This window comes from Brachyhypopomus gauderio, chromosome 2 (assembly GCF_052324685.1).
Source record: "Brachyhypopomus gauderio isolate BG-103 chromosome 2, BGAUD_0.2, whole genome shotgun sequence".
NCBI classification, from domain to species: Eukaryota; Metazoa; Chordata; class Actinopteri; order Gymnotiformes; family Hypopomidae; genus Brachyhypopomus; species Brachyhypopomus gauderio.
In genome coordinates this window covers 27956700-27978105 of record NC_135212.1, presented here as the reverse complement: position 1 = coordinate 27978105, position 21406 = coordinate 27956700, and the positions used below count along the sequence as shown (strand labels likewise).

Genomic DNA, 21406 nt, shown 5'->3' with positions numbered 1-21406 from the left:
CCCCCCCCAAAGACACAATTTGGGGGGGCAAAGCCCCCCCTCAGCCCCCCCCCCCCCAAAGACACAATTTGGGGGGGCAATGCCCCCCCTCAGCCCCCCCCCCTCAGGCCCTGACTGTTGTACATGTAATTGCAGTGTTGAGCGGGGGGGCAGTAGAAGGTAACGGGAATGCGGACCACACTGAGGTCATATGTTTAACCAGCCCGGCATTGTTCTGAATCAAACCCCTTTTTGTTCTGCCTCAATTGCTGCTTTCCTGTGCTCTTAAAAACACCGCAAAGAATCGGACTTGCATCAAAGCCTCGATCCACATGACGATCTATATTTACAAAATACAATTACTAATGTTTGAATGAATGTAGTAAACAGTTCAACACGATCAAGTATCGAAGGACTGAAGAATCTCTGGAAACTTTGTGTACTGTACAATTTTCTGCTGTTTGTCCATCACTGCTAAGTCCAGTTGGTTAGCCGTTACCATCTTGTCAGTCTGTATCTGGAAGTCCCACAAAAGGTCTTCACTTGGTCAATCTCCTTGGTGTATCCCACTTTGTTCTTGGAATTCCAGCCCGTACTCAGCACAGATGTTTCTGCATACTATGGAAACTACTTGGTTATGGAGTTCCATGTACACTCTGTCTGCTAACATCTTGCATCCTGCTGTTATGTGCTGGACCGTCTCAAGGGCATCTTTGCACTGCCTGCATCTGGGCTCCTGCCTGGTGAGGTGGATCCCAGCCTCTATTGATCTTGTGTTCAGAGCATGTGTGCTGCCATGATTAGTGCCTCCATGGTGTCTTTCAAGCCAGCCTCTTCCAGCCATTGGTTGGATTTCCTTATCAGCTACTTCCACTATTTGCTGGTGGTACATACTTGCATATGTATGTATGCCTGTATATATCCTGGCTTGTATCTCAGTATCGCAGAGAAGTAGGATATCGTTGTAGTCTGCCAGGTTTAGTTTGAATTGATTTGGTCCTGTTTGACCACCCACACAGAGCTGATTCTCCCTGGACTCCTCATCCCATCTTTAGTATGATGGAGTTAGAAATGTAAGCAGTGTGAATGTCAGGACTGTAGAGTTTGGAGCATGAACCTTTTAGCCATTTATCAGATGATCACAGTGCTAATGGTTCACTTCTGGTAGTTAACACAGTCTAAGCCTGTCCTTTGAGCAAGTGTAGCTATAATTCATACATGTGCCAGACACGTTTACATTATTGAATATTTACCCAGATGACATCACACTATTACTCTATCCCTTTAAGGTGTGAAATTCACCCTCGTGAGGTTAAAGCTATTTCAGTTTTACAACTGCATTACTTATTTACTAACTGACTATTTTTAAATTGTTGTATCCTGCAGCACAATTTGTTAGAATGGCTTGTTGTGCAGTGAGCACAGTGGATCCCGACGTGATTCTCTGTTCCTGCAGCCTCCAGGCAGTAGAACACCATCCTTCATGTGTGCAGCAGAGTCGTAAAGTTCTGGACTGACACCAGCGTGCTCTTCTTCCTGCAGCAAACATAGCTAGCATGGCTAGTGATAGTACATGTAGGTAATGACTCTTCCTATAGGGACTCTGATTAGGTTCTGATTGATTTGAACTTTTCAGAACATTTTCCAAGTAAAATAAGGCATGGGAAGGGTTCTGTTGTGAATCACGGGTAGTGTTGTGTTGTGGGTTGTATATAAATCAGTAATTGCAACATTTGAGATCAGGCCTAATAAACATTTATTGATACGCATGTTAAAACTCATCCAGATTTGTGGAAAGAAAATGTGTTCTTCTCTTTCAAACATAATTTCCATGCTGTGCCGGGTATTCTTACTATGTTGTTATTTTGCAGTTTGATCACTGAGGTAAGACCAGGAAAGTCAAACACCTACATGAGCTAATCTAGTCCTGGCATAGAGACAGAGGAGCTCAGATGAACAATCAGTGGAGGCTGAGATCGGATAATAAAATGTAAGAGCTTTGGGCAATGAGAGGGGGGGGGGGGGGGGGGGATTGTGTCAGCCAGAGAGTCTTTATGAGGCTGTGAGATAGAGATGGTGCTTGGGTATGAGGGTGTGTGTGTGTGTGTGTGTGTGTGTGTGTGTGTGTGTGTGTGTGAGACGGAGTAGGAGCGAAAGCACTGAAACTCACACACACATGCGCAGGAACAGGCACAGACTGAGCTTTACAGCTGCAGAGCAGCAGGACTGGGATTAGTCCTGCTTCGTCTGTACCTCCATGCTTGCTGGGGTGAGCCCCTTTTTTTCAGCTTAACCTACGTGTGTATTGTGTGTGTGTGTGTGTGTGTGTGTGTGTGTGTGTGTGTGTGTGTGTGTGTGTGTGTGTGTGCACGCATGTGTGTGTTTGCGCGCGTGTGTGTGTTTGCGCGTGTGTGTGTGTGCGCGTGCGTGTGCATGTTTGCGTGGGTGTGCATCTTTGAATTGCTGTTGTGTGGGAATGTATGTCACTGAATGCAGCTGCAGAGGGATACTACAGAGGGATACTACAGAGGGACACTACAGAGGGACACTACAGCAACCAGCGAATAAGAGGGAAATTCAGAAAGAGGGAGCAGAAGAGGATTAAGGGGCACTTGACTGGGCAGAGAGGCATTTGAAGGTCCTACTGCAGAAGGCTTAATACACACTTCAGATCCATAGTTCTGGAAGGATTATAATGGATGTTAGTGCATGCTATGGGTATATCTTTAATCTTTAATACCAAATTTTCTCTCTCTCTCTCTCTCTCTCTCTCTCTCTCTCTCTCTCTCTCTCTCTCTCTTCAGTCTGTCTGATGTTAGGGGTCTAGTATTAGGGGTCTATGTCATGTGACTGATCAATACTCTCACAGGAAGATTGATGAGATATAACTGGCTGTGAGGTCAGAGCTTCAGCAGTAATCCAGGCATTCAGAGCCCTGGACACGAGGAGCTTTACACCACAACACTGCTAAAACGGATAGCCCGTCTGACATGACCCTGTCTGGGTGAGTGTGTGCTGACTACAACAAATAGACAACTAAAGAACAACTTTTTTCTACTTCACAGGTTAAGTGTTGAAGGAGTCAGGAGGTCTGTGATGGAGGACCCCAAACGATTGTTTGAGCAGTGATTTCTTGAAAAAGGCTGCAAGCATGGTCCATTACAGTGGATCATTTGTACTGGCATTTAGTCTCACATTTTTCAGCAGCTTACACACTGTGACCCTGAACAGAGATGGAGAATATCCACTCTGGACTCTCAAAAACCGGGGTGCGGAGCCCACAGACCATATCCAGCCTGCTGACAGCTCACTGTCGTGGACAAAACAGACATCTAGAGCCAAGATGGACACCACTACTCCATCAATGACCGGTTCCCTGTTTTCAGAGCACATAGTCAACTCTGAGAAGAACAGCACAAGACAGGAAGATCTGGGAGTTGCAAATTTCATAACATCATCTTCTCAACGTCAAAGCAACAAGAGGTCATCACAGTTAGCTTCAAGTGCAACATGGACTCAGAATAAAAATCTCTTTAAAACCAACAAAACTAGCGTTTTGAGTGATACTCCACCAAAGAGACAAAGCTCTTTGTCAGCTACTCAGGGCAATGGGCAGAGTACCGTAACAGAGCTCTCCGTTACCTCTTTTGGACATAAAGGTCATTCTTCTAAATCTTCTCTACTGGCAGAACTGAGATGGGAAGCATCTCCTCAGTCAGCTGCCCAGACCTGGAACAAAACATTCCATGCAATCAAGCCTGCAGATACTCCAAAGTTCATCCACTTCCGCACATCCCAAACATCTCTTGATGAAAAAAGAGTAGAAACTGGAGCTCATGCTGACTGGGGTCTGGGGCAGTCTGAAGCCATTTCACATAGACTGGATACTGGAGATCTTTCAGATGGTACTGGTCTGGGACAAAGACAAGCGGACCAACTAACTACTGTCCAACACGATGGTATGAAGGCAGAGGATTTTGCAAAGAAGCCACCTCATGAAATGATGGTTGTGACTGATTCCCCCAAAGGTAAACAACCTTCGTTACATTTGATAGCTACATTTTGGTGTAGCGTTTTGATGTTGATTCTGTGTACCTGTGTGAGTCTGCATGTATTTATGATGTTTAATATGACATATTTATAGCACATGCCACCCACTTCTATATGGAGTGGTTATTCAGAGTCGAGGTTGCACCAATCCTGACGCTGTCCGCAGTCTTTCTGCTAAAAGCAATAAAGGAGACACCGTCTGTCTATACTAACTTTCTGTCTTCACTCTGCAAACCACGAGATGTCGGTGCGCTGGCAGGCAGCAGTGTAGTGAGCGTTGCTGTCCCCCTCGCTGCAGTGTCCGTGATCAGTATTCCAGAGACGCGTGAGGGGGTCGTCCGTCACCGCAGTACGAGGGAGGGAAAGAGTGAAGGTCCAGCCGCCTGCCACCCTGCCCGGCACACACAATTCTCTCACTTCAGTCACATTTCTGTTATACCCCAGCAAGACAAAACGATTATGACATGGATGAAAAATCTTGTCCTGATTTAATAACTACATGATGATCTAACGCCATCAGCTCACCATAAACCTGTGAGGAACTTTGATCTTGATCTTTCTGAGTGAGCTTCTCACACACAGGAACAATCGTTTCCGTCTTCGTATTAGAGTGGTCTCGAGATGGGCCGCTTGTTTAAGTGTCTCACTGCACTCCCTTCCTCCAGTTAGGCTGAAGAAGTTTCTCCTCTTGGTCAGACAAGGTCTGGCTCAGACAGACAAGATGCCCTTCATGAGGGAGGAGGTGCCCAGGTCCGTCAGAGGAACATTAATAGAAGACAGGCAGCCAGAGTGACCCCGGTAATGACAGCACGCACCATTAACCCGGGAAACGCAGAGCACGCTCTTCAGCATCTCAGGACAAATCAGAATTACATTGATGCCCCAAAGTTCACAAGGACGTACCCTGGAGACTGTTAGGTGTTTAGGAATCCTGCTGACGCATGTGTGACTGTCTGTGTATTCAGCAACACACCTGAAGCAGAGACCACCTACAATCCAATAATCGATAATCAATGCCGATCATTTACATGATCATTCCTCACTTTTTCAGCAAGGCATCATTTACTAAGTATGGCACAGTTGTTAGGTTGAAATTATTTTCTAGTGCTTAGATGTTAACATGCTACGTACGAACCCACTCTGTGATGCATCTAGTGGCTTATTGTGACATTCGGATTATTTAAGTGATGCAGCTACCGTAAATGTGCCACTTTTAGCTGTTTAAAATAGTCACACAAATGAGAGCAGCAACAAGGTCAGTACTCTCTATTTTGTGTGTGTGTGTGTGTGTGTGTGTGTGTATGTGTGTGTGTGTGTGTGTGTGTGTGTGTGTGTGTGTGTGTGTGTGTGTGTGTGTGTGTGTGTGTGTGTGTGTGTGTGTGTGTGTGTATGACCCACTTAACACAGACCTACTTACACATCTCCCCGTGGAAAATGGACTAGCTCATTAACACAGCTGGTGTTGCATGTGGTTCTCAGGCCAATAGGCCTATTTTAATAATGACAGGAAGCTGTGCCTCGTCTTGTGACCTGCATTCTGGAACTAGCATGGCTGCAGTTTTGGCAAAATTCTCATCCTCTCAAAGTGGTTTTCTGATATGTTTGCATCAGTTTGTGTAAAAAAAAAAAAAAAAAACAAAGCAAAACAAAGTATCCTTAATTTACATTGTATTTTAATGTAATGCAGTAACGTAGTGATTTTTTTTTGAAAACGTCTGCCTTAGATACATAACCTAATGGTTACAGTTCTCAGCTATTGATGAGACGTGTGAGGTACTATAATTAATATGATAATTAATATACTCCATTTTCAGGTTTGTCCCTGCTAGATGACTGGCATGACAATGACTTCATGGAATCCTCCTCCCAACCGGACTGCAACATGGACCCGACAGGAGTGTGCAACTCCTCTGACGACCTCCAGAGCCCTCATAGCAACCACCTCAGCACGCTGTCTCCTGCCTCTCCGGCGCCCTCTCCTGGTGACATGACGCCACCTCCCACAGCCATGATGCTGCCCGTGTTGGTGCCCCTGCTGTGTGACTGGAAGGTGGCGCTGGCCACGTGGGGCCTGGCGTGGGAGCTGCAGGTCTACGGTCTGGCCTGCGTCTTCTCTCTGGTGGCGGCTCTCTCCGCTCTCGGCCTGCTGTGTCTGCCCATGCGGTGGCCCTCCGACTGCACGCGCTTCGGCCTCCTGCACCTCCTGCAGCTGCTGGCCGGCACCAGCCGCGCCCTTTGGCTTTTCTACGACCCGTACGGGCAGCGGGGGCGTCTGCCGGCCGCCTGGGCCCGGCTGCTGCACGAGGCCGCCTACCCGTGCCTGGCGGCTGCGTTCGGCTTGCTGCTGCTGCTGCTGTGCGGCCGCTCGCCCGCCCAGGTCCTCTTGCGCAGCACCCTGCGCCGCTGCTCGGGCCTGCTGGCCGCCCTGGTGCTGGTCCACGCCGGCGTGGTGGGGGCCAGCGTGGCCGTGCTGCGCCCCTTCCCCCGCCTGCCCGTGGCGCCCCTCCTGCCCCCGTCCGCCTTCGTCCTGCTCTCCTCCCTGCTCGCCACCTCCTACGTGCTGCTCTACTGCCGCACCTACGCCGCCGGCGGCCACGTCTACCAGCTGAGCGAGGTGTCCCCTGACGACCCGGGCCGGCGGGCCGGCCGCTGCCCCCTGGCCGAGGCCAGGGTGTGGGAGCGGGCGGCCGACCTGGGGCTGCTCTCCGCGCTTTTCCTGTTGGCGTGCGCCGGGCTCAGGGTTTACGCCATGGTGCACGCGGGTGGACTGGCGCCTTGGCCCTGGTGGGGCTTCCAGCTGAGCTGCAGACTGTGCGAGGCAGGCGTGTGTCTCAGCCTGGCCCTCGTCATCACGCACCCTCTCCTGTGCTGCGGGGTAGCCCCCCTCAAGCTCGGCTGCTGGGGCTCGCTGCTCAAAAGGTCGCCAGCAGGGGGCGGCGCCACAGTCAAGCCCCCCATCCTGTCAAGCAGCTGGTCCAAGAGGCCCGGCGAGAAGCTGGGCCTGTGTGATGGCATGACGCGTCACGAGAGTGAGAGCGTGCCGCTCTACACCCTGGTGGAGATGCCGCTCTGTGAATCGGACGGCCTGGACCTCCACTATCCCAGCAGCCCTTCACAGAGGGCTTCCGCACAGCTCCCCAGAGCGGTGAAGAAGGTCCGGCCGGTCTCACCCAGGTCCTCCCTGGCCAGCCTGGCCGGAGACTCCACATGCGACCTACGGCCTCCGTCTCCCATCGACCTACGGCGCAGCATCGACGAGGCCCTCAACAGCGAGGCTCTGTTCCACTGCAGCCTCTTCGGCTCCTCCAGGCTCTCCCTGAGCATCCGCGGACCCCCGGACGGCCAGCCCTGCCGAGGCACCTGCGCCGAGCCCGCCCTTTACCGCACCGCCTCCTGCGGGGAGGTGGACACCCTGCCCTCTCCCCCACAGCGGAGTGGCGCCCCACGGAAGTGCTTCAACTCCAAATCCATGTGCGGAGGGTCCAGGAGTCATGGAGTCCAGGCACCTTTCTACAGTGGTTTTGGTTCTGGACGTCAGAGCAGTCTGCCCAGGGGGGTGCAGCTGGGGAACCCTACCCAGAAGCAGTACATGGCCCTGGGCTCATCCTCTTCCAGAGAAAGTCTGTTCGAGGAGAAGCCCGCTGCCCCGCAGATTGATGAACAGGCAGTACAGGCCGAATTCGTCAGCGTCTGCAGACAAATGGATGCACAGAGTGTCAGCAGTGACACGATTGAACTGTAGGACAATTGGACATTGTGAATGCTTGAAGTTACTGTAGTTTGGTGCGTTTGGTGTGTATTTCAGATGCTCAGAAGAACAAGATCATTCAGACATGGTCCTGTCGTAGAACATGTCCTGTATTAGAACATGCTCTGACCTGCAGCGGTTTGCTACAAATCTTTTTTTTTTCCCCTAAAGAAAATTGTTCAAGAATCAACTTTCCACACATTGAACCTTCACAAGTCAAAATGATTTGCATATATGTGGCATATAATAGCTGGTGTAATGCTAAATTGTAAGAAAATGTAAGAAGGCCTTTTTATCTACTAGCAATAAGCCTAGATCTAGCACTTCAGAAAATTGAGCAGACTGAGGTGTGTTTCAGATGGGTGTGTACAATGTCTGTGTTTTACAGAAAATATTCACTTGTTGGAGAGTGAAGGTTGCATGAAGATGTCACTATATAAAGTAACTAAGCTAAGAAGACTATTTGCAATACTAATGTAGAAATGTCATCATTGCATGTTTGTGGTAGGGAAATAGTTATGCCCTTTTGAGCAGGTATTGTTTGAGTGAGTATATATGATTTGTTTGGTATGTTTTCATGTGTTTTCTCTATGTACTTGTATGGCCAAACACATGAAAACATTTCCTCCTGTCCTGGCTTCTGGATTTTCTACTGCTTCCCAATGTACTGGGTAGATTTAGACGCATCACGAATGAGTCAGTACATAAATTAAAAAGGGATTCATAGGATTATTGAATGCATAAATTACTGACAAATAAACAGAAGAACCCACATCTTTTGGTATCAGATTTTTTCTGATCTGTTCCATCAAATCATTTTGACCAGTCCCCTTTATTGGATTGCTGTTACATGACTATCTATTCAACTTTTTGCATAGCCTCTACTGCCCTCTATTGGTGCTAATATGCAAATAAAAAGCAATTACTTTTATATCGTAACCATCTTTATTAATGCAGCTCTATTGTACTGCATGCACAACACTGGAGTTCATCCTGTGCAGCAGGACAAGTCATTGTGCAGAACATGAGCAGCCAAACGCTGACATCTAGAACAGTCTTCATCGTTGCTGATTATACACACCACCACCGTCTTCGTCATCGTCTTCAGCTTGATCTGCACCGTAGTGGCTATAGCACAGACATGTGATTACGAGATGCTCAGAGCTCATTGTGTGGCCTCTTCTAAAACAGCTGGCAGCTTTCACCTGAAGAAACTAAATTACATCCTGTTCTTTGCAGCGACCTCCTTTACAGAAAAATATTACCAGTGATGAATAAATATTCAACAAAATAAAGCACTATTATAAAATAGATTTCTTTGACCAGTTTCTCTTGTCCAAAAGACTTTGTACAAATTCTGGAAACAATCAGATGAGTAAACTCACTGTACCAAAACAACACTCACATAACACCAACAATAGAGACATACATTCTATTTCCAGGATTCACTATAGCATAAACATTCCAGTATTCTTGGTATTACTCTTAGCAAATGTACAAACCAAACTCCATTATACTTATTTCTACTCCATTTCAATTTCAGTCCATGTCATGTAAACTAACCCTCTTAACTACATTAATCTAATAACTAGGTGTGTTCCAGGGAATGGTCACATGACCTGGAACCCGTGTAAGAACATGATGTCACAGCGTTCTGCACAAGCAAGCCAGGTCAAATTCACTGGAAAAGATACTCAAAGCTAACAACCCTAAAGCTGTCGATTTCCTTTATTACCTCTACTGTTACCATTTATTCATTTATGTTGCACTGAACACATGACATGTTAATATGTTCTCCTGTATCAGGATGAACACATGACGTTACTATGTATTCATGTATCAGGATTTCTGTTGGTCAAGACCACAGTGCTTGAACAAAATGACATCAGAGCACAGCCGTTACGCGGCATGTTACCCCAAGCTCCGTTTCACTCGTAAGGCATGCGGATTGAAGGAATCCCTGATTTTAAGGCTGAAGCTTAGCTTCTGGTCCCTTAGCAAGCTGGAGTGTCCCAAAAGCACGCAGAAGCCTGTGGCCAGCCCAGGTGCTCTTTCATAGGAGCTCACACTTCCAAAAAGCTCATGGCTTTCAGGAGGCCACGCCCCTTAGTGTCACCAGGTCACAGTATTCAAGCTTATTGCTAACGATCCCACAAACGAGGTGTCGTCCAAGACGATTGGATACAGTGGCCACAAGATGAAACTTATAGTCTAAGGACTCTTAAGTAGTTTTTCTCACAGGTTATGCACTGCGTCACAAACATCTTGGTGTTTGAAATTAGAATCATCGCGCACAGAGGATTGTCGTACACAAAAGTAATTTTTTTTAAGTTGCGGGTAAATATCAGTGAGTGAGGTTTCACACAGAAGGGCCAGAGGGAGGAAGCGCACAGTGCACTCGTGATAGGGCAATGTGCAGGACGCCTGTCCATCTGCAGCTGGACAACATTGCAGGTCCCACCCAAAGATCAACAGCACACCAGCTTTTCTGCTGACGAGGGGGCCTGGTGTGGACGGCTGGGTGCTGGGGGCACATGATGGCGCTTTTAATTGGTCACAGCCGGGGTTGGAGCGTCTGAGACTCTCACTTGGCTTCTGTTGCCATCTTCAGTATAGCCGCTTCTCGTAACTGTGAGAGAGAGTGAGAGAGTGAGAGAGTGAGAGTGAGAGAGTGAGAGAGTGAGAGAGTGAGAGAGTGAGTGAGTGAGTGAGTGAGTGAGTGAGTGAGTGAGTGAGTGAGTGAGTGAGTGAGTGAGAGAACATGACAATATGCAGGGAGAAGAGAAAACAGGTATGAATCAAAAGAAGAAAACTGCCAATTTAAAACACTAAGGAAATCTCCTTGGTACTGCTGTATTTAATAGCAACAGCATACACTGTGGTTTACTTCTTCACTCCTCCATTAATAAAAAGGGAAAGCAAATGGAATACATTACTGAAATTGCTAAGAGAGCAGGCAGGAAATAAATCTCAGTGTAAGCGTTTGTGGCCAAGCTGCATCTAAAAGCATGAAGCCACAATACAGATAAAGGAGGTGTGAGGTGAAAGAGGTAAAGGGACCATCACAAGACAACACAGGAAGTAACGTGCCCCATCGGGGGAAAGTCAAGTTATTCTTACTACATCCTACATCTCACAAAAAAATGGTACAGTCCCCTCCACCACTGTTTACAGCAGAGGCACAAATATGTGGAGAGAGTACTTACATTGCACAAAAGAATATCTATGATGAGTGCATAAAAAGAGGAGAAGAGGACATATTCACACGTAAAGTCTACAGTTCCAAAAGTACGTAGGAGAAGGCGGCAGTGTTTTGGTGAGAGCTACAAACTAAAGGGTAGGACTGATCCAGTGAATATGATTCTGAAGACAAACCAGTACAGCTACAGAGTTTCTGAAAATCATCTCTGCCGTTGTGTTCTAAACAAAACCGGTCCAAACCCGACAATTTGTCTTAACATATTTCTCTGAAATGACACTGGATTGTTTGAATTAGTTAGTTGTGGAAGAGTTGAAAAACAAAATATGCTATAAGCAATCGCTACTGTTCAAAGAATGGACATCACAAAACTAGCAAACTATCACATTGTTGTAGATGCTTCACTTGTATATTTTATTCAGCTTGATCAAACTTGCTTTGTCAATTTAGTTTGCAGTTGTACTTTTGTAAGTGGCTGGTTTGAACTGTACTGTAGGTAAAATAGGCTATATAGTAATTAGCCAACACACTTCATCCGATATACGATAGGCTGTTCTGTTCTGTTCATATCTTGCTCTAGCAAGCTGACCTTCACTCCAATTACACTGGTGAACATGACCAGACTGAGAGGGGTTTTCACTGGTGAACATGACCAGACTGAGAGGGGTTTTCACTGGTGAACATGACCAGACTGAGAGGGGTTTTCACTCCTTCACTGTCCTGCTGCTCGTCTGGTCATCCAACATCAGGCAGACCACAGAGTGATGTGATGCACACCAGTCCACCTCAGACATGTTGAGTAATGCACGGATGCTTTAGCTTGTATGCAGCAATATTCATACTTTACTCAAGATCTCAGAACTCAAGGAACCCAGTGCCAATTGGGAGAAGTATGTAGGCCAAAATGTCACATTTTAAAGGGTTTTATTTATCAAGACTGTGTAATAGAGGTAGTTTTTGAAAACCAGAATTTTATTATAGAGATTAAAAATTGAACCTGGAGTTGATCATGACACCTATCTGATGTGACTGTGGTGGTCTGTATTACTACCCGTCTAGTTGACTCTGCCAGCTGTTAAACAGCAAAAGCTACTCCAAGTTGAACAGAGATTCTTAGAACCTTAACCTTGATGGATTATGAGAGAGGACCCAGTTTATTGGAAAGTTTAGCTGGTAAGAGAGAACTGCAAATACAGACACTGTTCCACTGTCTCTGATTAGAAACGTACAATGCACGTGAATGAATAATTAATTAATATATTAAGTGTCAGTTTGATTGTCCACAGCTTCTTGTCCAATCGGTTTGCAGTGGAGATCAGCAGGACTGTGTTACGGTGTACTGCTATTCATAATGTTGTGAATATAAATCGTGAGAATACACGCAGGATGTGTTTCAGTTTCTGAGCGCTTTATGGTAGTTTGACAGCTGGGCATGAGCATGTTCTTTAAAAGACCCACGAGACGTGATGGTTTTGGCAGTTCAGGGAGCAGAAGGGTGAAGACTCACGAGTGAAGGCCGTGAACACCTCCCTCCACCTGAGCAGACATGGTCCTCTTCTCAAACTTCAGCTCTCCGGAGTACATCATGGAGCTACACACCACACAGAAAACAACATTACACACATGCACACACCAAAAACCAGCAGCCCTCCATAGAACATTTCATAGCCAACCACATAACCCTCAACAACATGAGCTCAGAATACATACACATAAATAAATAGGAAGAAAATCTACCTTAAGAAAACACGAGACTTTCAAAGGTGATGATTCTACTATAATCGGTCTGCCATCACAGATGTTGTTGCCCATAATAGTTCACAATAAGGATGCCTTACAGTTCACACATGGTGTGTGCCGATCAGCGCTCATATAATTTAAAATCTTTTTTCTCTGGACTTCTACTGAGTACAAGTACTACGTAAGCATTACCACAACTGAATTTCAGCACAATGCAAGTATTACTACAACCAGTCAGGCACTGTTATCATCGCCTCTACAGAAATCATATCACACACATACGAGATATCAACTCATCCACACACACAAAAACATGGACCTCTCCGATCCCACTTACAACAGTCCTGTACTGAGGAGTCATGCTCTTACCGCAGGATGGACAAGCTTTTTGCACCAATATCCTGGCAGCCATGTTGGATTCCAGCTATGAGGTATGGGACAAACTTATGGATGGAGCCTTTATCCTGAACGGAGCCAGACACCCCCTGAGCGACTTTCACCTTATCGCCCTCACTGTAACACACGCACATATTCAGACGCAGTGAGACACATTGGCGTGTATCGGCGTGCACTCAGACTCGTGTGTCGTGTGCTCGAGCAGACGCACCTGAAGTAGCGTTTCTGACTGCTGCTATTCTTTTCCATGGCATCCAGGGAACCCATACCGCGGTACTTCTTGAGCCGCACGCCGTCTGAGAAGAAGTACTCGCCTGGGGCTTCCGTGGTCGCCGCGAGCAACGAGCCCATCATCACTGTGGCACAGCAGAACCAAAGAAAAAAATAATTCAAGCAAGAGGAAAACGCAGAAGCAGCCGTTAACCTTACAGGACTGACTGGCCAGGCACGGCCCGAGTCTACAGTGTGGCAGACACATTAAAGCTCAGATAAGGCTCGTCAGGGCAGAGACCTGTGGATGCTCCCAGCGCCAGGGCCTTCACGACGTGGCCCACCGTCTGAATGCCACCGTCAGCAATAACAGGAACTCCGAAACGACGTGCGTACTCTGCCACCTTATACACAGAGGTACCCTGCGGCCTCCCGCAGGCCATTACTGCGGGCAAAACACACAGCATTTCATGCAGAAATTCCCTCATAATAAATAAGAGAAATGTAGTATGTAACCATCTATTTTGAAAATAAAACATTGTTTAAATAGAAGTATTAATTAAGTGTACAATTGCTTTTCACACACCCACACACCTTCCTGTGTAATGCAAATGGATCCACAACCCATGCCCACTCTAAGAGCGTCTACACCAGCATCAATCAAATTCTTCGCCTGGGCAGCTGTCACAACTACAGACACACACAGAAAGAGAAATGGAAAGAGAGAGAGAGAAGAAGGGTGAGAGAGTGACCACAGCAACCAATTAAAAGAACCAAACGCCTTTAATTCTGTGCCTCACCATTCCCCCCCACCACCTGGAGCTCAGGGTACTTCTGTTTAATGTAGTTGATCATGCTGATCTGAAACACCGAGTTTCCCTGAGACGAGTCCTAGAAACACAGAAACACAGTCTTCACACCAAATTCACTACTTCCAATCACAATCCTGGGTTCTACAGTCTCTCAGCAAAAACACTTTGGTATCTGATGCAAGCGCCATACTAACGGTGGAGCCTAATGCAACTCCCTTTAGGACCCTGAGACTTACCAGCACCACCAGGTCCACTCCTGCCTGCATGAGCAGGTCCAGCCGGTACTTGTCATCGTCGCGGGTGCCGATGGCGGCACCACACAGCAGCTGTTTGCGGGAGTCTTTGGAGGCCAGAGGGTAGTCTCTGTTCTTCTTCAGATCAGTGCGAGCAATTATAGCCACCAGCTCACCACTGTCATTCACAATGGGCAGCTTACCTGCAGGCAACAAACCACAAACCTCCCGATCTGTTAGACAAGAAGTGGAGAAATTTGCTTAAGAAGTTTCTTGAGCTGAAAAAAATGAAAATTCAGACCTTTTTTGCTGCGCTGCAGGATATCATTGGCCTCTTTGAGTGTAACACCTGCTGGTGCAACCACTAAATCTTCCTTCTTTGTCATCGCCTGGCAAATTTAAAACATCACAATAATCACAAATATCAGTTGTTGAGTTAAAGAATGTTTTACAGAGAGACTTCACTACTAACCCAAAGAGGCGCTACAAACCTCCTCCAACGGCCGGTCGTGGTCTTTCTCCGAGAGGAAGTCGATGTCTCGTGATGTCACGATTCCCATCAGCTTGCTGCCCATTTTTCCAGTTTCTGTGACCGGGATTCCGGAGAAGCCGTGTCGCACCTTGGCCTCGGACACGTCTCTGACCGTGTGCCGTGGACTCATCACCAGCGGGTCCGTGATGAAGCCCTGCTCAAATCTCTGCCATCACACCACAGAGCACCACTGAGGAGAGGTCTCGGAGAAGCTGGTGTGTTAGCCTCCATCTTTAAGAAGTTACTCTTAATAACAATCACAATCCTGGGTTCTACAGTCTCTTCCAATCACAATCCTGGGTTCTACAGTCTCTTCCAATCACAATCCTAATAACACAACTCACCGAAGCAGAGACTCTTACCTTAACTTTCCGGACTTCATTTGCTTGGAACTCTGGAGTGCAGTTGTGATGGATGATACCAATCCCACCCATGAGCTATTACAGGAATCAACAGAAAGTTAAACGACCAAGCCGCATGACTTCATATTCAGAGTGTGTAGGAGATACTCACAGCCATAGCAATGGCCATGGAGGATTCAGTCACAGTATCCATGGGAGAGGAAATGAGTGGTGTCTTCAGGGATATCTTCCGGGTCAGAGCGGAGGTCAGATCCTGAATAATATTAGACACTAATGGTAACAGGAAAGGACTACAGAATAATTATTTTATTTATTCATGCTTGTGTTTCCACACAGACTATACATTATACAAAGATAAAAACTGCTTGTTGGTTAGAAGCAGTGTTACCAAGCCCTAGTTCTGTTTTGTGTTTCTTTGGACAGCTTTCACACACACACACACACACACACACACACACACACACACACACACACACACACACACACACAATTATTAACCTGACCTGAGGTGATTTGTATGTGCTCATTCAAAGCACAAGTATCACTGTTTTTTAAGCAGTGCATCGCTTTATCCTCCCTGTGGTAAGACAGACAAAAACACCCTATGCTCTCTCCCAATCTCACACACACACACACAGACAAAATCTGCTTAGAAAATAACCCAATCCTAAATGTAAATACTACAAAATATCCCATCCAATATCCATCAGACAATGTAATTTCATTCTGTTTGGTTCTCTCCCTGCTCACACTGTCATAAATGTGCACACACGCACACACACACACACACACACACACACACACACACACACACACACACACACACACACACACACACACACACACCCTCTCTGCCTGTGACAACACGCCCTATGCACCTGGGATGCTAACACCACCTGTGTCTCTATTTAGCAAATCTTATTTAGCTCTCCCCATCCCTCTACTCCACCAGGCCACACTCCTCTCTGCTGTTGTCATGTCCATACTGCACGACGACCGAGTCAGCTCCGTCTCAGCACTGGCAGAGCAGACTACCGGCTCACTACTTCATTAGGAAGATTTCCCCTCAGTAAATCATTGATAGATGTGCTGTATTTACCGATACACACACACACACACACACACACACACACACACACACAGGTAAGCCCTCGTGAGGAATGTCAAGAAACCTTCTGAGCTGTGTACTCACCACTTCATCGGAGGTGAAGTCAATGAATCCAGGCAGGATCAGAAAATCACTGAACCCAAACAAAAACAAACAAAGAAACAGAAAGGAACCAAACAAAAACACATGGCGGTTAGCTCACTTGGGTATTCCTGCCGAAGCCCCACATCTTGACATCGCACCACATACCACCTCCTTCCTCCTCCACCACCACCTCCTCCTCCTCCTCCTTCCCAAACCCACACAGCCCCATTCTGAACTCCCAGGTGGGGCCGAGCGGGATGTGAACAGCCCCTGCTTATGTAACCTCGTTACGCTGGCAGACGCTTGGATACCTCATGTGCGTATGTGGAAATATCAAAGTTTGAACTTCTCTTCATGTTACACCAGCACTAATTTAATATACCTGCTTGAGTTGGAAAGTAGAGCACATGTTCTGGCACAGGTCACTCGTGTCTAGGACTGGAATATGTTCATCTGCTTAAAAGCGCAGTGCCCAGTGATGTGCTGTTAATGTTGCTAAGCATGCATGATGTCACAGCCTGTCCATTAAAGTGACATTACTATCACAACATTGCTTTGAGGACACACAGGGCGCATCTGCAGCCAAAGGAAGCTTAACTGTAAACACAATAGACCAGCACGCGCGTGTGTGTGTGGCTACAGTTCAGAGTGTCCTCTAGGGTGTGATCTCAGCAGGATGGCAATCAGACAACCAGTGTCCTCCTGTATGTGATCTAGCACAGATAAGGCCTCCATTATAGGGAGTTAAAGATGGCGGCCTAGCGGGCAGAAATAGAGACCACCGCTCGGCTAGAGAGCACCTGGGGATGCATCTTCAGATCACTGATAACATCAAAGAAATCCATTTACACTGCCATATTTGAAAGGCAGGACAAGAGAGGTCACGATCTCCAATTCTGTTTCCCTAGCCCCGCCCACCCCACAGGCTTGAACCATTAAGTGCCTTGTTTCTATGGATACAGTCTGGAGGTTACCATAGAGCTCAGAGCCCTCTCCTGGACAGATGTCCAACGAAAAGCCTAGCTATAAAAAAAACCTCAGATGTTCACACACTCTTCTACTGAAGGTGACATAGCATGCGTCTTACACAGGTCTGGACAGCCTGCTAAAAGCTGCTTTAGACTTTTAAGTCATTGTAATCATTGTGATTTTGGACCCTAGCCCACAATATATATTATCAAAGACATTTTTTCGTGTTCAAAACATAAAACATGCGCATCATGGCGCCATGTCAATGCTGGCTGGCTCTGTGATCACAGTGGAAGGAGTCAGGACTTACTTGTACGTGAGACCGTCTCCTATACCAAATAGTTGCTGGGCAGTGAGTCCATCTTCAGGAACATAGCCTGTACCCCCACTGATCAGGTAGTCAGCCATACTGTACACACACACACACACACACACACACACACACACACACACACACACACGTCCCCTATTATCCACAACACATACATTAAAAGCCCTAAAAAAAAGTAATTTTCTTCTTTAGTTTATGAATATAAGAAACCGAAAATCTAATTTGTGGTGGGATATTTTTTTAAACAAATGCATTACAGAAAACTAATACTATAATCTAATACGTGTTATACATACTAACAACCTACTAAAAGTCACACCAGAAGTAGACGCAAGATAACACAATGTTATTTTGTTAGTGCTCCTATCTGGACACAACGGAAAACATTGGCGTTTAACTAATAGTTGGACCGAAATATTATCCAGTGGGTGTTGGTTGAGACATCAGCCGGTGTGTCTACCCGTCGCACTAAGTCCCATATCTGTTTCTACGTATAATCTTTTATTTGAGAGACCCTATGCTCTCTCCTTGCAAAAATAAACATTACTATCGCACAAGTAGGACGGACGCATTCGCGTTATAAACTCGCAAGACTGGACATTGATGTTTTATTCTTAGTAAGTGAAATGAATGAAAATGCCGCTTCTCGGGTTACTCACATGACGGCAGCGTCGCGTGCTTCGGACAAACAACGACGGCAACACTACCGATCACAGCTCGCGCCCACTTACACACCAGCTCCTGTCATCTCTCAGAGTCCAGTAAAAGTGCAACGGTTAGCTAGATCACGCAGAATCACAGATGGAGCACACACCGTTTAAAATCGCGTCCTGCTCAGCTTGAGAAAACTCTCTTCTCAACGTGCTGGATGACGAGGGGACATTTTAAGGACGCTCACGTCTTCAGCCCCAGGCAGGAACTGCAGTGTCCAGCCTGCCGTGCGTTTCGGCTGGAACTGAGCGTGAGCTGCGTGAGCTGCGTGAGCTGCGTGAGCTGCGTGAGCTGCGTGAGCTGCGTGAGCTGCGTGAGCTGCGTGAGCTGCGTGAGCTGCGTGAGCTACAGCGCATACGCGTCTTTTGTTAATCATTCACGTTATAAGGTGTCCAACCCCGTTCACTTCTGACGTGTGACATTTACGTTTGGATGAACCATTTTTACGGAAATAATCCTACTGCTTATTAAATGAGGACAGCTGATGTAATGACAAAGTCACTTTCAGTCCGTGATCATGCGGCCTCAGTCATCAGTACTCAACTTTTAGGTTTGTTATGGCTATTGTCAATTTAATTTGTTGCCTAGGATTTGTCAAAGCACCATCTGAGCACTAAACACCTGGAAACTCATTTAGTCCATTCTGTAAACTGAACTGTGTATGAAAATAGATGAGGTTCTGGGATTGCTGCATATGGCTCTGTAAGACAAAGAGATTTAATATGACGCTTCTGATCAAGCTACGATAAGATTTTTTTTCATATTGTTATATCTATACCACAGATTAGATAAATTTCACTTTAATAATGTAATCCTTCATCATTTTTTTCTCTGCTGACATAGGGATGTAATATGAAAGTGAAAAAGGCAAGCAGTTATATTTGAGTAGTGTTGGACATTAAAAATGAGGAAACATCACTATTTACATTTTGTTTTTCTCCTTCAAGCCTGTGGGATGCTCTTATATGATGGTAATCTCTGAAAAGAAGTTATGTTTTCCGCTCAGAGCAACTTGTGTAAAAATGGCACCAAGCAGTGACGAAGCTGAAGTCTCTGCAACAGTTTAAGCACACATACCCACTGGTATGAAAAAAATATATAAGAAAGTCCATTCCTGATTAACTTTGTTTCAGTGTCACTAATGTAAACCTAGTGATGCAAACCAATTTGCTGATCAGTACTCCTATGAAATCACAAGAGGATGTAGTCTCACCTCTCTGGTTGGTAGCCAGCCTGGATGCGGGTGGCGCTGTAGCGCTGAGCTGCCGTCTCGTGTCCGTGCCCGTGGGCCGTGTTGTGGCTGAACAGCCTGTGAAGCTGACGCACCGGGTCGGGAGGTGACAGCTGGAGTCTGGCTGGCTCTGTGTCACCCACGATGTGGCGGTAGTCGATGTGGTCGTTCTCACCATCAGTGAAGCACTCATAGACGTGGCCCTCCATGTGAGTGGCGTCCAGCTTTCTGATCATCTAATGCAACCCTGTGTGAAAGCGTCTTACGCCCAGGCCTCTGCCGGCCTCTGTTCTCAGCCTGCACCACGAAGAAGCTCCTGGGACAATCTGTGTTCATTCACCAAGCCATCAGCCACACACACACACACACACTCCAAACTCCAAGTTTGTTCCTCAGACTGAGATGGAGAGCTTTCTTGTAGCCCAAAAGTGCAGTTAGAGATTCATCCAGCACACATCATCCAAGCAGCAACCGGACCAGGTTGAGTGAGGTTCTGCTCTAATAGAGGACCTCTCTGAAACAGTGGCTTCGTCCCAAATGAAATAGGGCTCTGCAAACAGTGATCCCTAAGAAGGCCTGTCTGATGCCATAGGAGTCCTTTTTCTCTAAAGTACTGTCTGAAAGTATTGTCAGAGACAGCTTGTTTGTGGAAAAGTCTGCTTTCTTCAAAGATAAGAAGAGATGCCACTTCAGCACTGGAAAGTGACAGTTCAACACAAGGAACCAGTGGCACAGCGGGACGAAGGATGAAGGGTTGAGGACAAACCAGCAGTTTCTCTGTGTGCAGGAGGACGTGCTGCTCTGGCTCTGTGTGTCTCCGGCTTAGTCCTGTTGCTGACAGAAGAGCGTCACTTTCACAAAGAGGATTGAAGCATTAAGAGTGATTGTGTGTGTGTGTGTGTGTGTGTGTGTGTGTGTGTGTGCAGTAATGGGGAGGGGGAATTGAGGAGCATGCTGGGTAATGAAAGGAAAGAAGGACAAGGGAGGACACAGGTGGAGGTCTCTGCGTAGCGCTATCTCCACGGAGAAGTAGTTCCTCATGTCTGCATCAGAGTGTAAGAAATGTTCATGTGTAAACAAAAAGCACATTTGTAAATGTGTGTGTGTGTGTGTGTGTGTGTGTGTGTGTGTGTGTGTGTGTGTGTGTGTGTGTGTATGTGTGTGTGCTTTGCAATTATGGGACTGTGTGTGTTTGGTGGTGGGTTGTGTGGGCGTGTAATTGTGTCTGTGAGCAGGTCATGGAAACAGCTTTCTCCCAACGAGACAAACAAAGTCAAGCCCCAGAGTTCATCATGGTTGTGAGGGTTTTCCCCATGAGACACTGACAGCCTCCATAGCAGAGGGATTAGATGCTAACATTATACAAACCACTATACACTCTGGTACAAGTGCTGCATTAAGTGTCAAACTAAATCTGAAATGTAGTTATTATATTATAGTTATGTATTTAAGAAGCTAAAAGTCTTTAAAGTATCCACAGCTGTATTTTTCTTCTGACATCATAGAGATTAGTCTATCCCATAAGACAAATACATTCTGGTTAGTTTGATTTGTGTGTGTGTGTGTGTGTGTGTGTGTGTGTGTGTGTGTGTGTGTGTGTGTGTGTGTGTGTGTGTGTGTGTGTGGACATCGTGTTGCTACGGTTCCTGTGAGTGAGTTCATGTGCTTACGCCCGTTAGGACAGGGATTGGGAGAGAAGCCTCTTAGTCAC

At 46.6% G+C, this 21406-nt stretch overlaps 2 protein-coding genes across 5 annotated transcripts; one reads left to right on the top strand and one right to left on the bottom strand.

Annotated features, from left to right (window-relative positions):
• The first annotated feature begins 2150 nt into the window (after positions 1–2150).
• prrt4a (proline rich transmembrane protein 4a) lies at positions 2151–8551 on the top strand. Of its 3 annotated transcripts, none has more exons than XM_076993271.1 (3): positions 2151–2248; positions 3045–4007; positions 5844–8551. In XM_076993271.1, the coding sequence occupies exons 2-3, from the start codon at positions 3131–3133 to the stop codon at positions 7769–7771; spliced, it is 2805 nt and encodes a 934-aa protein (XP_076849386.1). In that variant the 5' UTR covers positions 2151–2248; positions 3045–3130; the 3' UTR covers positions 7772–8551. The 3 variants fall into 3 exon arrangements, with proteins under 3 accessions (XP_076849386.1, XP_076849394.1, XP_076849397.1); XM_076993279.1 differs by lacking the exon at positions 2151–2248 and adding an exon at positions 2390–2617; XM_076993282.1 differs by lacking the exon at positions 2151–2248 and adding an exon at positions 2390–2697.
• A 7-nt stretch (positions 8552–8558) lies between these two features.
• impdh1a (IMP (inosine 5'-monophosphate) dehydrogenase 1a) lies at positions 8559–18799 on the bottom strand. 2 transcript variants are annotated; one of them, XM_076993292.1, is made up of 16 exons: positions 18413–18799; positions 17733–17831; positions 16454–16502; positions 15413–15514; positions 15262–15336; positions 14859–15065; positions 14669–14756; positions 14371–14570; positions 14123–14213; positions 13917–14012; positions 13624–13767; positions 13324–13468; positions 13086–13229; positions 12484–12567; positions 10984–11000; positions 8559–10406 (listed from the first exon to the last, which is right to left on the bottom strand). In XM_076993292.1, exons 2-16 carry the CDS (start codon positions 17828–17830, stop codon positions 10324–10326), a joined length of 1623 nt encoding a protein of 540 aa, XP_076849407.1. In that variant the 5' UTR covers position 17831; positions 18413–18799; the 3' UTR covers positions 8559–10323. The 2 variants fall into 2 exon arrangements, with proteins under 2 accessions (XP_076849407.1, XP_076849413.1); XM_076993298.1 differs by lacking the exon at positions 10984–11000 and having other exon boundaries at positions 8562–10406; positions 18413–18798.
• Between the last annotated feature and the right edge of the window lie 2607 nt (positions 18800–21406).